We start from the raw sequence: 16,545 nt of genomic DNA on the forward strand, positions 1-16,545 counted from the left end.
TTATACATTTTTCACACAGTAACTGTGCATCGTGAAATTCCTCTTTATCCTGAAATGAAATCACTCCTAAGGAAAGATTTCATCTGATACTCATTGCAGAAACCAACCTCCTGTGTTTGAAGTGCTCTCCCTGGCTCATTTTTCTTTAGGGCTTCAACTATACATGCATATCTACAGTTCTGATGTCTTCCCTTGAGTAAAGGAAAAATCCTTGTTTCCAAACCCTTGTTAAACACCTCCAGTACTGTGTCACTTTCTTGTTTCCTCTCTGAAACTACTTGTAAGGCTTTACTCTCATCATTGAAAAGCACAAAACATCAAGTACACATACACATATATACAAAAATCTACCCTGAGCAAGCACTTTAGTTGTCCTCAGCACAGCTTTGGGCACTGCACCAAATGCACAAATAGTGTCAGAGCTCAGTGAGGTGGAAGCCACCGTGGGGAGGGGGACTCTCAGAGACTGATTGCCAAATAGAAAATGGAAGAGCAGTCCCTGGCAGCACTCACAGTAAAGAGTTAAACAGTTACATGCACACAGATTTTTTTTCTTCTAGCTCTCTGAAAGAAAATTTTTACCATAGATTTGTACAGGATTATCATAAATACAGTGTTATTGTAACAGACTACTTTTTGTTGATCTGCTGTGTGTGAGGTCAGGGGCTCAACAAGATCTGGTGGTGAACAAGACAGTCCCTGCTTCAAGGAGCTCACAGTTTTGTGGCAGCGATAGGCAATAACCAAGAACAAGCAAGTGATTGATACACGCTACAGCAGGTGCAGATTGGTTCAGATGCTGTTCAGTGCAGGGCAAGCAAGGGAGGCTTCCTGGTGTAAGCCAACTCCCTCACTTTACTGAGGAGAAAAATCTTCAGTTGGCCAAAAAGTTCATTCAGATTTTTCCATAACATTTTATGAAAACCCAAACAAATTCTTTGGCCAACTCACTAAATCATCTGTATATATATAATGGTTTGCCCAATGTTTCTGAGTTAGTAAATGGCAGCTCCAAGACCAAAAGCCACATCCGTGATTCCCAAGAAAGAACTAACAATGGCCCAGAGAAGCTTGGCTTGTTCAGGAAATTCAACGCTGTCTCATAAGGCTGTGTTGATTGGTAAGGCAGTGTATGCATTTGTCTAGATTTCTAATCCCACCTTCCTTCCCTCCACCTCAACCTCTCCCTCTTGTTTAGATTTTCAGTTCTCTGTCATTCTCCTTATTCAGAAGATCGTTCCCAAGATGAACATATACTGAAGATGTTTAGATTATGTTGTGGTAGAAAAAAGAAGCAAAGACCAAAAAGAAGAATTTAAGTTAAAGATTTACTCTTTTGACTTTTTAGTATGGAATGCATTCGCTTCCTAGAGATGCCAAAACAAAGAACCAGAGAGTGGGTAACTTGAGCCAACAAAAATATTTGTCCCGTGGTCCCGGAGGCCAGAAATCAAGGTGTTATTAGGATCATGCTCCCTCTGATGAGTCATCAAATGAGAATCCTTCCTTGCCTCTGTCTAGTCTGGGGATAGCCATCAATCCTTGGTGTTTCTTGGTTTGCAGTTGTACCACTCTAGTCTCTGCCTCTGCCAGTCACATGGCATTTCCCCTAAGTGTCTCCATCCAAATTCCCCTTTTCCTTTTTTTTCCAAGCTTTACTGAATATAACTGAGGTATAACACTGTGAAAGTTTAAGGTGTACAAAGAGTTGACTGGATACATTTATACACTGCAAAATGATTACCATCATTTTGCATTAGCTTATGGCAGAAAGTGAAGAGGAACTAAAAAGCCTCTTGATGAAAGTGAAAGTGGAGAGTGAAAAAGTTGGCTTAAAGCTCAACATTCAGAAAATGAAGATCATGGCATCCGGTCCATCACTTCATGGGAAATAGATGGGGAAACAGTGGAAACAGTGTCAGACTTTATTTTGGGGGGCTCCAAAATCACTGCAGATGGTGACTGCAGCCATGAAATTAAAAGATGCTTACTCCTTGGAAGGAAAGTTATGACCAACCTGGATAGCATATTCAAAAGCAGAGACATTACTTTGCCAACAAAGGTTCATCTAGTCAAGGCTATGGTTTTTCCTGTGGTCATGTATGGATGTGAGAGTTGGACTGTGAAGAAGGCTGAATGCTGAAGAATTGATGCTTTTGAACTGTGGTGTTGGAGAAGACTCTTGAGAATCCCTTGGACTGCAAGGAGATCCAACCAGTCCATTCTGAAGATCAGCCCTGGGATTTCTTTGGAAGGAATGATGCTAAAGCTGAAACTCCAGTACTTTGGCCACCTCATGCGAAGAGTTGACTCATTGGAAAAGACTCTGATGCTGGGAGGGATTGGGGGCAGGAGGAGAAGGGGACGACAGAGGATGAGATGGCTGGATGGCATCACTGACTCGATGGACGTGAGTCTGAGTGAACTCCAGGAGTTGGTGATGGACAGGGAGGCCTGGCATGCTGCGATTCATGGGATTGCAAAGAGTCGGACACGACTGAGCGACTGAACTGAACTAAACTGATACGTCCATCAACTCACACAACTGCCAGTTCTACTCTGCAATTCTACATTAGAGAGTAGATCCAATGTAAGATCTACTCTCATATACTTTCAAGTATATAATATAGTATTATTAACTATAATCACCATACTATACTTGGATCCTCAGAACTGAATTCATCTTTTTTTAATATTAATTTTTATTTATTTATTTGGCTGCACCAGGTCTTAGTCGAGGTACACGCAGGACCTTTGATCTTTGTTGTGGCATGTGGGACCTTTTAGCTGCAGCATATGGGATCTAGTTTTCTGACTAGGGATTGAACCCAGGCCTTCAGCATAGGGAGTGCAGAGTCTTAGACAGAGGACCACCATGGAAGCCACTAAACCACTGGGGAAGCAAAACATTTTTTAAATTTTTGACTTAAAGTTAATTAAAATGAAATAATATTTCATTGAAATGCAGTTCATCAGTCACATTAGCTATATTTCAAGTGCATAACAGCCATGTGTGGCTAGTAATCAAAATTTATGAATCACATAAAATCCAGATGTCTAGATTTTTAAACAAAAATGAAACAATTATCCTAGCCTAGGCTTAGCCTCTTCCACGGCAACATTGGCTGAATCTGAATATGCTGAATATCCCCAGCACTCCCAATTGGAGTCCTGCTATGGACCTGGAGTATCACTGGCCACTTACCATTGCACTTGTGCTGTTGATTGTCTTTAATTGTCCTGCTTCATTCATTTATGTCACTTGCTTGACTTTTAGAGTCTGTCACACTTGTCCCAGGTAATCTGCTTCATCTAGATGCTCTATGGCTACAAAAAATAATAATAATTACATAACAATAATTATTCTAGAGCATCACTGTCCAATAGAACATTCTGAGATGAAGGAAATGTTCTATAATCTGCAGTGTCCAATACTGTAATACTGTAACCACTGGCCACATGTGGCTCTTGTGCACTTGAAATATGGCTAGTGTGACTGAAGAATTGCATTTCTAATGTTATTTCATTTTAATTAATTTCATTTTAATGGCCAGTGACTACTGTATTAGAGATGCAGTTCTAGGGCAGAGCTTCTTGAGATTTAACTTGCATAGAAATACCCTAGAGAGGGAGGGGGCATCTGGGAGCAAGAAACCTCTGGTGGCCCAGTGGTTAGGACTCTGAGCTCCCACTGCTGAGGGCATGGGTTCAATTTCTGGTCAGGGAATGAAGATCCCACAAGTTGCTTGGTGTGGCCAAAAAAAAAAAAAAAAAAAAAACCTGGAGATCTTGTTAAAACACAGATTATAATTTAGCAGCTCCAGAGTGAAGCCGAAGATTCTGACTATCTATCTAATAAGTTCATAGATGATGCTAATGATTCTGGGGTTTGGTCCACACTTTGGGAAGGAAGATTTTAGAACGGTGCTCCTCAAACTTTAGCATGCACCTGGAGATTCCAGAAAGATTCCAAAACATATTCCTAGGCCCTGCCCCTCATAGTTTCTGACTGAGTAGGTTTGGGGTGAAGTCCAATAGTTCGCATTTGTAATAGGCAACTGGGTGATGCTGGACTACCAAAGAAATGGGATGGTGTTGGCAAAATATCTTTTTAGTCACTTTCTGATTTTCTTCCCCAGTCATTACTATTAATAGTTAATATAAGTGTTTGATATTTATTATCCCATTTTACTGATGAGGAAACTGAGGCACAGGGAGGGTAATGAACTTACCTAAGCTTACTGTGAAGGTAACTGCTCTCTCCAGAACAACCTTCTTAACCACACATTTCTCACCATGGATGATGCCACCATGGATGTTGCCCCGTGTACTGTCCCTGCCTTGATGTAAAGACTTCATAATTCCTTGAATTTAAACTAGAAGATAAGCATCAAAAGCAGAACAGTCTACTTTGGATTCCCCATTTTCCTGCTTTCCTACCCATCTCATTTTAAGAAAGGAAATGGGTTCAGAGAAGTAAAGGACTTGCCTGAGGCCACACAGCTCATCACTTCCCTTTAAGTATGATCTGATAAATAACCTTCATGCAGGCTTTTTTTCTTTCCTTTCCTTCTGTTTTTTCTGCAAAAAGCTTTACAGTTTCCATATGGTCCAAGGCTTGGGAGAGAGCTCCAGAGTGCTTAAAAAGCTACTTAGTGGCTGCAGAGAAGGGCTTCAGGCAGAAGCGCTGTCACCAGAGGGTCTCCTCAAAGGCTGCTGGGCTTCGGAGGCTACTAGTCATGCTGGAGGTGAGCCTGTGGAAGAGATACTCGCCCTGCCCCGCCTGGGAACCAGCCAGCCTGTGAAGGTTGGTCAGGTAGCTGCCCATTTTCTTGATGAGTTTCACCTTCTTGTCTAGGAAGCCGGTCGCCAGGAAGTCACAGAGGTGGGAGTCTGCGCGGACAATCAGAATGGCGGCTTCCACACAGTCCTGGGTTTTACCCAACTCCTGCAAGTGGCTACTACCGCTGGTTTTGCATTTTCAAGAGAGGTTCACGCTCGTGCTTCTCCTCAGCCAATTTCCATAAAATAGTGTTCCAAGTTCTCCAGAGCCATATCCTTCATGGTGGAAACACAAGCCCAGAGAGAGACAGGTGTAGGAGGCCCGCAGATCCCTGTTGACCAGGCGGCTGAAGATAACTCCATCTCAGTGGGATAATTCTGAGGTATCTGGGAGCTCACGGTTGATCGGTAATAAAGAGTTAAGCTAAAAAAAAAAAAAAAAAAAAAATGGTGTTAGCATGTCCTGGCGGCTGAGGATAGCCAAATAACTGATTCCAAAGCTTGCGACTGGAAAATAGGTTGGAGGGGGTCGAGGCTTGAAGGAGTGTCCCTTGATCTGTTCTGTCCAAACACTGTTGAAGCAAGAGCCATAGACCTCGGAACCCACGGCTCCCCCTGCCGGTCCCTCACCCACTCCTCTCCAGCTGGCAGAGGAAAGGCATTGGGGGTGAGGCCAAGGTGAAAGAGGAGAAGGACGGTCTTGGGAGAGCCAGTTCTGTGCTCCCAGTCAGGCGAGGGCAAGTCTCAGCAGCTGAGGAATTGTTTAAAACGAGCCTAGAGAGAACAAGCCTCCGGAACAGGCCCCCAGGAGGCCCTTCTTCCCGCCAGCAGGTACTCAACGCGCGGCAGCGGCAGCAGGGGGCGCTCCAAGCAGCCGCCTCGGCTGGAGGTGAAAACCAGAGAGAACCCTGGCGAAGGCAACTGCCTTCGACGGTGACTGCCTCTCACAGACCTGTTGGGAGCCCAAATGAGGTGCTTCTGGGGCCAGGGGAACCCCAAAAAATGGCCAGTGACACGGAAGGGAGAACTCTAATCTCCTGTATGCAGGTAGAGCCATCAAGATGTTAATCATTTCATCTGTAACCTATTTAAGCTATGTGGTCCTCAACACATGGCACTTTAGTATTACCTGGAGCTGTGAAAACCCAGCGCCCTTGGGATAGACATAGAGGCCAGTTAAGTCAGAGCCTCTGGGTTTGAGACCCAGACATCGAGGGGTGCATATTCCCAAGGCAGATTGCAAGACTGACAAAAATGATTTCACACACACACAAAAATAATTAAATTTAAAAATCTGTTTTCCATTCTATTGTAGTTTTTAGGATATAAAAAAAGTTACAAATTCCTCCAGAAAATGGAATTCGTTGTGAGATTTAAACACGATACATGAGAAAATGCCTTGGAAATTGGTAAAGATAAGAGTTATTATTGTTGTTGTTATTATTTTACCTGTTTTAGAACCTCCCCTGATAGTCTAGTGGCTGGAAAGTATTTAAATACTTTAATATACTCTGAAAACAAGTCACCATTGTCTTCAGAGATGGGATGATATCAAGAATGGCATTGAACTCAAATGAATGTAAAAAAAAATAATTGAGGTGTTCGAGGCTGTGCATATAGATAGATATATTAATACATACTTAATTGTAATCTCTCCTTTTCTATCTCTGCCCTTTTACTTAAATGAACAGCCAGAAAAGAAGAGTTATTAGAAAAAATGATGGAGAAGGAACATTCTCCTCTGCCTTTCCTGTCCTCACTAATCTTTGACTTCCTCTTCTGGACTACACACTCCATATGTTTCCACACTCTCCTGGCCCCCACCAGCGCCGTGGACAGGCCAACTCTGAACCTGGTCCTGAGCCAAGAGTCTATGTTCTATAAAGGGGAGATTCTTAATTCCAGCCTCAGGGAGAAAAAACTGGATCAGAGAATTCAAGTCATTTGCCCTAAATCTTACGATAGGTTAGAACCAGAGAAAGATCTAATTCTCCTTCAACCTAACCTAGATTCCACTGTGAAAACATTTACTCTTGGCTGCTAATTAATACAAAAGTCATCAAAGCAGAAACATTGGAAGACATGAGAGCCGAGGTGGGAGGAGAAAGGATGAGAATGACCTGCCTGATACAAAATGTTCTCCACCATGAGGGTAAGACGACAGAGGGAGCTGAGAATAATACTAAACACACAGCCACACTGATGCGTATCACAAAACCTCAAATTGAAGGGAATTGAAGCCTTTCTTGTGAGACATTTCATCATTTTCTCAGTAATTGCATCAGTTTTATAATTTCTTCCATCACTGAGTCCCCAGTAGCCCTGGCATCTCCTCGTCTGTGATATGGAGGTGGTAGGTAATGGTGTTTGCCTTCAGGAAATTAAAGACCCCTCTCAATAACTGCATTAGTCATCCACACTTGCTGCTATGATTGATCTTGTAACCACAATCAGATCTGGGCACGGAAAGGATATGAAAATTCATAAGCGGGAAAGCAACCTTATCTTCCCCTGATCCGGCTCTCTCTTTACGAGAAATATCTGCAAAGTTTTTTTTCGGGTTTCTAATTTGCTCATCAAAGGGCATGTTTTTGACAGGCTGGTATATGTCCATGGGCGACTAGGAACTATTGGGGATCATAGGAAATTGTGAATTCTGCCCAAGTTTTCGAGATTTGCTCTGTTGAGTTGCCCTTTACTTAAAAGAGCAAAAATGTTTTAGAATTGTATTTCAACATTTCGGGACACCCAGAAGCCATAACACTGAAAAGAATATCCTGAGCTCATCCTGTCTCTGTGGAAGATACTAGAAGAAAAGTACACTCTGATTTTATTTTTGCTTTATATCTTGGGCAATCCCTGGTATGGCAGGGGGTCAGAGACAGCTGGTAAATTGTTCTATAAGCTTCAAACTGAGGTACTCAACAAAATCTATCCTAGAGTGGAAAAGACTAAACACAAGAATCCCAATGAACATGAACTATTTTCTGGGTTTTACAATTCAGTGGCCCTAAGATCTGCAACTTACCAAATTATATCTGTTGTTTGCTGAACTATATGGTAATCTAATTATGTGTGTGTGAAAATCACTAAGTAATGTCTTTGCAACCCCATAGACTGTAGCCTACCAGGCTTCTCTGTCCATGGAATTCTCCAGGCCAGAATACTGGAGTGGGTAGCTGTTCCTTCCATTCTCCAGGGGACCTTCCCAGACCAGGGTCTCCCACATTGCTGGTGGATTTTTTACCATCTGAGCCACCAGGGAAACCCAATCTAATTCTAAATGTACATATACACTCTTTGATCCATTCCAATAAGAAGTATTTATCTTACAGTATATTTCACATACAAGAAACTGTATGTAAAGCTATTCACTACATTGCTCTTTGTGTTTCAAGGGAAAACTGAAATAACCTGGAAAGGCTCAAGTAGAGTAAATTAAATAAATTATGGTTCACACAATGAAAATCATGTAGCAGATTAAGAAAAAAAAAAGGGTAGAATTTACATACTAAACATGGAAAAATCTCCAAGACATAGAAACTGAATAAATGAAAGGTATGACACAGGATGGAGAAGGCAATGGCACCCCACTCCAGTACTCTTGCCTGGAAAATCCCATGGACGGAGGACCCTGGTGGGCTGCAGTCAATGGGGTCGCTAGGAGTCGGACACGACTGAGCGACTTCACTTTTTTTCACTTTTCACTTGCATGCATTGGAGAAGGAAATGGCAACCCACTCCAGTGTTCTTGCCTGGAGAATCCCAGGGACTGGGAAGCCTGGTGGGCTGCCGTCTATGGGGTCGCACAGAGTGGGACACGACTGAAGCGACTTAGCAACAGCAGCAGCAGCATGCCACAGGATAGTGTTCCCATTTGAGTAGAGAAAAGAACAGAAACACATGTATGTGTGTAATGCACAGGATATCTGGAAGGATATACAAGAAACAGTGCTTCTGAGATGGAGAATAGGAGGAAAGGTAACGAGGAGAGAAAGAGGCCACAATTCTGTTAACTGATTATCAAAAGGTTTAATATGTAAGAATAGTAATAGTACACTTAGTGCTTACTATGTGCCAGGCATGTACTAATCACATGACATACCTAAACTAATACAGCATGCCCCTTTTAAACTACGAGATAGTCCAATATCTGTCTTACTTCACTAAATTATCAACTGTGCTCAGTGTGCTAAGTTGTTTCAGTCATGTCTGACTCTGCAAACTCATGGACGGTAGCCTTCCAGGTTCCTCTGTCCATGGGATTCTCTAGGCAAGAATACTGGAGTCGGTTGCCATTTCCTTTTCCAGGGGATTTTCCTGACCCAAGGATCAAACCCATGTCTCTTACATCTCCTGTTGGCAGGTGGGTTCTTTATCACTAGCACCACCTTAAGTATTTTTATATCCTACACAAAGTGAAAGTTGCTCAGTTGTATCTGACTCTTTGTGACTCCTCTCCAGGCCAGAATACTGGAATGAGTAGCCTATCCCTTCTCCAGCAGATCTTCCCAACCCAGGAATCAAACCAAGGTCTCCTGCATTGCAGGTGGATTCTTTACCAACCGAGCTATCAGGGAAGCCCCAATTGCTAGTACATATCACATAATAATTTTCTCAAGAAATATGTGCCTCATTCATTCACTGATTCAATATCAAATATAAGAGAAACTAATTATCTTTACCATTTAGAGATGACTTAAGAGCTTAATCACTTTTATGTAAAATTATCTTTTCATAATCATTTTGCTATGCCATGAATTCAAGCCATAATCCAGTAATAAGTGGCTTTGAAAATGTGCTGTTACACATACATACAATTGTGATTGTGCTGGACACACTGGGGAATTCAAACAAATTACTGAGGAAAGTTGTCCAGTTTTCTTCTTCCTTTTTATTCAAAGAGAAACACTCTTTCTTTTGATTGTATTATCAAAGTATAGTCACCTCCCTTTTTAAGTCTTGAGTTCAGGAGAATTCTTAACTGTTTTAATGTGAAAGATCTCCTACTAAGTTAGATGGAATCAAGTAAATAAAGTGCTTAGCACAAGGCTGACCTATCCGAAATCCCTATTCAAGTGGCACTCTTTCTTTAGAGGCTATTTCTTATTTAGAGGCTTCAAACATCATGGGAGAGGAAAGTAAACAAGAGCTAATGCTCAGTCTTATCAACAGTTGGGAAATATGTCTGTGACAAAAGCAGAGCAGTGTGAGTGAGTGAGAATGAGTAAGTGAGAATGTTTTTCCCCTCCACAAGTCATTAAAAGCTATCAGTGCTGTAAATCAAACAGTCTAGGCGAGAAAGAGGAAAAAATTAAAACCCTGATTCTTTAGATTCAAAAATTCAGTTATTCAATCTGGTATTTATTCGAGTGCCTATTTGGGCCAGGCAGGCATTATGACAGGCAACTATAGTCCAAAAACTCATTTTATTAATTAAACATGCATCCTCTTTTGAATTTACTTTCTGTTTTTGAAATAAACTTTGTAGATATGTTAACAATGCCAAAATACATTTTACTGAAGTGGTAAAATGTTGATAGAAATAATTATTTAAATGGATGGCCCTGATTTTTGGATTTGACAAAACAACAAAACTTCAAATAATATTAAGGGAACCAATACAGGGTTGTATTTGTTTAAAAAAAAAAAAAAGTTTTCATCTATGTTAGGTACTGAATTATGTTCCCTTAAAATTCATTTATTGAAGTCCCAACTCCCAGTAGCTCAGAATGTAACCTTATTTGGAGATGAGCTCTTTAAAGGGATGAAGTTAAAGGATGCTTTTAGGCCTCCTTTCGAATATGGAGTCCTAATCGAATATGACTAATGCTCATAAGAAGAAAGGCCTTTGTGAGGATAAAGCAGCCATCTGCTAGGCAAGGGAGAAGCCTCAAAAGAAACCAAATATGCATACACCTTGACCTTGGACTTCTAACCTCCAGAACCCTGAGAATTATTGTTTAAGCCACCCAGTCTGTCATATTTTGTTATGGCATCCCAACAAACCAATACAATCTACTATGACATTATTTCATAAAAGGAAAGCACATTTTAAATCACAAAGGTAGGAAGGACATAATTTCTAAATTATTTTGCTTTAAAAAAAATCTTCCTAAATTTTTATTTTTTTAACTTTGCTATAGAACAGTGAAAATTCTATTTTGAACAAAGAACTGCTCTAAAATCATTTTTCTTCTTAATTTTTTCACTTTTTTCCACAATAAAAAGTAACCATCAACTACACTCATGATAAACCTAGTAATTCCAACCTAAAAAGAACATATTACCTCATAGGTCCATTTTCATAGTTAGAATATAGTTTATAAATGTATCACCTGCTATATAATAAAAGAAATCTTGTAAAAACATTTTCTCAAATGAATAATGTTTTAAATTTATAATTATTAAACTTGAAATAGAAATACTTTTTTAAATTATTTTCAGAATACAACTGAATTATAAATTCATTATGGGGACTTGCCTGGTGGTTCAGTGATTAACAATGAGCCTTATCCCTGGTAGCTCAGACAGTAAAGCATCTGCCCGCAATGCAGGAGACCCGGGTTCTGATTCCTGGGTTGGGAAGATCCCCTGGAGAAGAAAATGGCAATCCACTCCAGCACTCTTGCCTGGAAATTCCCATGGACGGAGGATCCTGATAGGCTACAGTCCATGGGGTCGCAAAGAGTAGGACAGACTGAGCGACTTCACTTTCACTTTCACTTTACAATGCAGGGGAGGCCAGTTTGATTCCTGGTCAGGGAACTAAGATCTCACATGCCTCAGAGCACTAAGCCCAAGCACCACAACTAGAGAGCCCGTCTGCAGCAACTAGAGAATCTGAGTGCTGCAACAAAAGATCTCTCATGATGCAACTAAGGCCCAATGTGTGTGCGTGATCAGTCACTTCAATCATGTCCAACTCCGAAACCCCATGGACTGTAGCCTGCCAGGTTCCACTGCTCATGGAATTCTCCAACCAAGAATACTGGAGTGAGTTGCCGTTCCCTTCTCCAAGGGATAAGGCCTGATCCAGCCAAATAAATTTTTTAAATAAAAAATTCATTGTGAACTTTGGAAAGATTATTTATTTCATTCAATTTACACAAGTAATTTCACATTTCATTTTAAGTTCAGAGTCACAAAACATTTCTTGTATATCCAGCACTAATAAAGATCATGGTACGTCAATGAAATATTTAACAACAGGGATTGATTTTTAATAGATCTCTATAAATAACATTAACAGGAAAATACACATAATACAATCTACTCTGGATCTAAGGGCCTTAATTTACTTCAATATTGAAAGAAACTAGTCTGAAAATTTTCTCATTTAAAAACACATTGAGAGAATGGGTTCAAGGATGGAGGAATGATTTGGTACTCAGCAATTCACAAATATGACATTTTTAAGATCTGAAGAAAGACTGCAAGTTGGCAGCACAAGAAATGATCTCTCTTTCTCTCTCTCTCTCTCTCTCCTCTATGGAACACGGATATTTCATATTTCATAGTTTCTGAATTTCCTCAGGAGTTCTGAAGGAGCACCCCCAGACCAGCGGAAACGAAGGTGCCAACAGTTCACATCTGCAAAACCTGTAGAAGAGAGAAGGGGATATTTTAAAATCAAAGGTAGGAAAAGTCAAGCTTATCATAGTAAAACAGCTTGTTCATAAGATATCCTAACAATAAATGAAATGTAAGGGTAAGTCTTTGGTATCAGTTTTTAATATCTTACATAAATGGATAAGCAGACTTTTGAATCCTTATGAACAGGAATTGGTTTATATGGATGAGAGGAGTTCACATGTTTAAATGCTTAAAAATAAAAGGATATTTATAGATGCTTCCAGTGGTAGGAATTTTGACAATTCATCTGCAAAGAAATTGGAAACTACTTTCAAACAGCTGCCAAAAGTAAAAGGTCAATGGAAAGAATCCCTGGAAATACAAATAATTTATTCTACAACTAGAAAAAAGTTATGTTCATTCTCTACTACAGGAAGGGTAAATTGGCAAAATTCTTCTAGCAGGTAATTTGGCAATATTTATCAAACTCATTAAAATGTATAAACCTTTAAACCAATAATTCTACTTGTAGAAATTTATCTTAATGAAATAATCATGATATGCCCAAGAGTTTAACTATAAGGATTTTATTGTGATACCATTTATAAATGTTTCAAAGAAACAATCTAAATCTTTAGTAACAGAAAATTGATTAAAAGGCTTTGATATAGTCATTAACAATTTTTTAATATTTAATCATTATAGGAAAATGTTCATAATATATTGCTAAGTAACTAGTAGTTAGGAAATAATTTTGGAGAAGCCAATGGCACCCCACTCCAGTACTCTTGCCTGGAAAATCCCATGGATGGAGGAGCCTGGTGGGCTGCAGTCCATGGGGTCGCTAAGAGTCGGGCATGACTGAGCAACTTCACTTTCACTTTTCACTTTCATGCATTGGAGAAGGAAATGGCAACCCACTCCAGTATTCTTGCCTGGAGAATCCCAGGGATGGGGGAGCCTGGTGAGCTGCCGTCTATGAGGTCGCACAGAGTCGGACACGACTGGATTGACTTAGCAGCAGCAGCAGCAGGAAATAATTTAGACAGCATGATCTCATTCATAAATTCATTATTTACATGGGTATTTATATAAAAGCTTTTTTAAGTGTACAAGGAATTACCCCTAAATGTTGATAGTAGCTATTCCTGAAGAGTTGCAATACATATAATTTTCATTCTTTATACTCTTTATCTGTTCATCTGTATTTTCTTATTTTTCTACAATGAACAAGTATGCTTTATATTATTTTTTATGTTTAAAATATTTCCAATAAAACAGGTTACAGAATAATACATAAAATACAGAATAATAAATAATACATACTTCACTGATATTTAAAATATTATCTAAATATCTAGCAGGAAAAATATACACAGAATAGTTGACAGTGATTATCCCAGGAAAATAGGATCTGCACTTTCTTCAGAATTATCAGAGAAAAAAATCTGAAGAATTTCCATTTGGGGGAAAAGGCAAAAAGAAAATTGTTTCCCACAACCTGTAATTGAAACACACACAAAAAATATGTACAGTGATATCCTTTTCATTTCAGCAGCTGCTGCTGCTGCTGCTAAGTCGCCTCAGTCGTGTCCGACTCTGTGCGACCCCACAGACAGCAGCCCATCAGGCTCCTCTGTCTCTGGGATTCTCCAGGCAAGAATACTGGAGTGGGTTGCCATTTCCTTCTCCAATGCATGAAAGTGAAAAGTGAAAGTGAAGTCACTCAGTCATGCCTGACTCTTAGCGACCCCATGGACTGCAGCCCACCAGGCTCCTCTGTCCATGAGATTTTCCAGGCAAGAGTACTGGAGTGGGGTGCCATTGCCTCCTCCATTAGGTATACTAACATATCTTAAAAATATACCAAAATAGCAATAATAAATATTTCCCTAAGTGGTAAGACTGCAAGTTTTTGTGTTTTGTTCCTTTTGCTTGACTGTATTTTCCTCATGTTTCTACATTCAATATGTGTTATTTTTGGAGTTTAAAAAAGATGTTTTCACATTTGGGTTACCCTAGAAATAGACCCCAGACAAGAATTTGAATGCAAGTGGCTAATCTGGGAGGTGATCCCAAGAGACCCTGGTAGGGAAGTAGGGAAAGGAGCCACGTCTATAAAAGGTACATTTTCAGGAAGTTACTACTCTGGACAACTAGGGTTTGATCCCCTGGGGAGCCCTGGGAGACAATATTAAAAAAAAAAAAAACTCAAGAGTTGTTCCACTTGAGGGGTGAAGGTATTGGAGAACTTATCCTCCCACTCACATTCATTATCTGATGGCTACATCCACAGGGTGTTTACTCCCTGGCACTTAACTGTCCGCTCACTTGCTGCCAAACCAGATTCACTGCCAGTGAAAGCCCTCTGGTGGGAGCCGTATGGTTGGCAATGCCTGGGAAGGCAGATGCCCAGAGGATATGTTGGCACATCAACAGCATCTGCTATGTTTGATTTTTTTTTTTAACTCCAGGATGTTATGCAATAGTATTTGATTCTAGAACTGTATTTATCAGAAGGCACATTTATTACATATTTAAATGAAAATAAAGTAAACATTAGATTGTCTCGCATGTGGGTTTTCAGATGCTGTGCTTCTTTTTTTCCTGGTTGCAGTGAAGAGTCGGAAATGATGGGGGCTATTTGATGGATGTTTATGACAGAAGAGGCATCAAAAGGCAAACTTCAAAGTAAATACCATGCACTGCTTAAGGAAATCAACAAAAATGCTGAAAAGTTATGTGGGAAGCCACTTGGGACTTGGTAAAGCTGACATGAATAATATTTCTTAAATGCTGACATTATAAAAATTTTCATTGCCGTCAAATGAAATTATAAATAAGCATGCAACTGTACTTTGGCATATGAAAACCCAACTTTAAGGCACTACTCAGAACAGCCAATAATCTCTTAAATAACATTAAGAAAATACTGGTATATGCAGCCTTCAGCAAAATTTCCTAATTCTTATTCTTCAGTAGTAGCTTTCAGAACAGTGATCCTCTCCCCCTCTCACCCCCTTCACTTCCTTCCTCAACCATAGTATAATATACTTCATGATGTGAGGGTATCAAAACTGGCATCACAACTTGTTTAGAGTCAATCACAATATATCTACACTATGGAATATTTATCAGTTGTTAAAAACAGTGAGTTCATTCTAAATATAAGGATCTAAGGAGAAACCCCATAGTAATAAAAGCTAACACTAAAGAAGCACTGGCCATGTACCAGATCCAAATAGTTTACATACATTATTTACTTCTCAAAAAGACCTTATAAGATAGACACTAATATTTTAACCATTATAGAGAGATAAGAAGATATAAATACAGAGAGGTTAATTTGCTTGCCCAAGGTCACACAACTCAGCAGTGGAAAAAGCCAGGCTCTGGTTACAGAGTCTGTACTCTTAGTTACTGTATAACAGAGAGGAATGTGCACAGTATAACCCTCACAAACGAACATATGCTTATGCATGCCTTTGTTAACATAGAGAACCAGTGTAGAAGGAGACACACCTGGGCATTTGCACTGTTTTTTCAAGAAGTAGAAGCAGAGAAGGATGAGACACTAGGGTAGACACTAAGTTATTGTCTATGTATGATTCTTTGAATTTTTAAAATTTTTTTATTTTTTGGCAGGACTGCTCGAGATGTGGGACCTTAATTCCCAGACCAGGGATCAGACCTGAGCCCCCTACCCCGTGAAAGTGGGGAGTCTTAACCACTGGACCACCAGGGATGTCCTGATTTTTTGAATTTTCAATGATAAGCTCATATTACTTTGAGGCTTTTAAATATCTAAATAACTTTTTTAAAAGAAAGAGAAAATTTTATAGAATCTTATGAAAGGGATTTAAGTGTGGCCTTAGTGTGAGGCTCTGACATGATCAACCCCCTCAAGTCTGGTGAACTCAGAATAGGCCTGAATCTGAAATAAAAAGTCACAGGGAGGGCCTAGAGGTTCAGGAGGCACAAATCTGAATATTCCAAGGATAAATGGGGAAGCAGTCACGTGTTTGCCTGTATATGCAAACTGTTGGGGGGCGGGGAGGGTGTTTGTATGTGTATGTTTCCCTGAAACACTTCTTGGGACATCTGGCCTTCTGCTTTGATCCGTTTGTTATATTATAACCGTTGCCAGTTACGAGGCTGATGCAATCAACTGCAGGCTCTACTAAAGGA

The 16,545-nt window shown here is 39.9% G+C and overlaps 1 protein-coding gene across 5 annotated transcripts in view; it reads right to left on the reverse strand.

Annotated features, from left to right (window-relative positions):
• Positions 1-11,856: 11,856 nt before the first annotated feature.
• Positions 11,857-16,545, reverse strand: part of DNAJC12 (DnaJ heat shock protein family (Hsp40) member C12) — a 102,960-nt gene continuing 98,271 nt past the window's right edge. For all 5 annotated transcript variants that reach the window (XM_055590776.1, XM_055590771.1, XM_055590784.1 and 2 more), the window contains one exon: positions 11,857-12,384. In XM_055590776.1, coding sequence (XP_055446751.1) covers positions 12,290-12,384 — 95 coding nt within the window. In that variant the 3' untranslated portion in view covers positions 11,857-12,289. The remainder of the gene's footprint in view (positions 12,385-16,545) is intronic.

This window comes from Bubalus kerabau, chromosome 1 (genome assembly GCF_029407905.1).
Source record: "Bubalus kerabau isolate K-KA32 ecotype Philippines breed swamp buffalo chromosome 1, PCC_UOA_SB_1v2, whole genome shotgun sequence".
Lineage (NCBI taxonomy): Eukaryota > Metazoa > Chordata > Mammalia > Artiodactyla > Bovidae > Bubalus > Bubalus kerabau.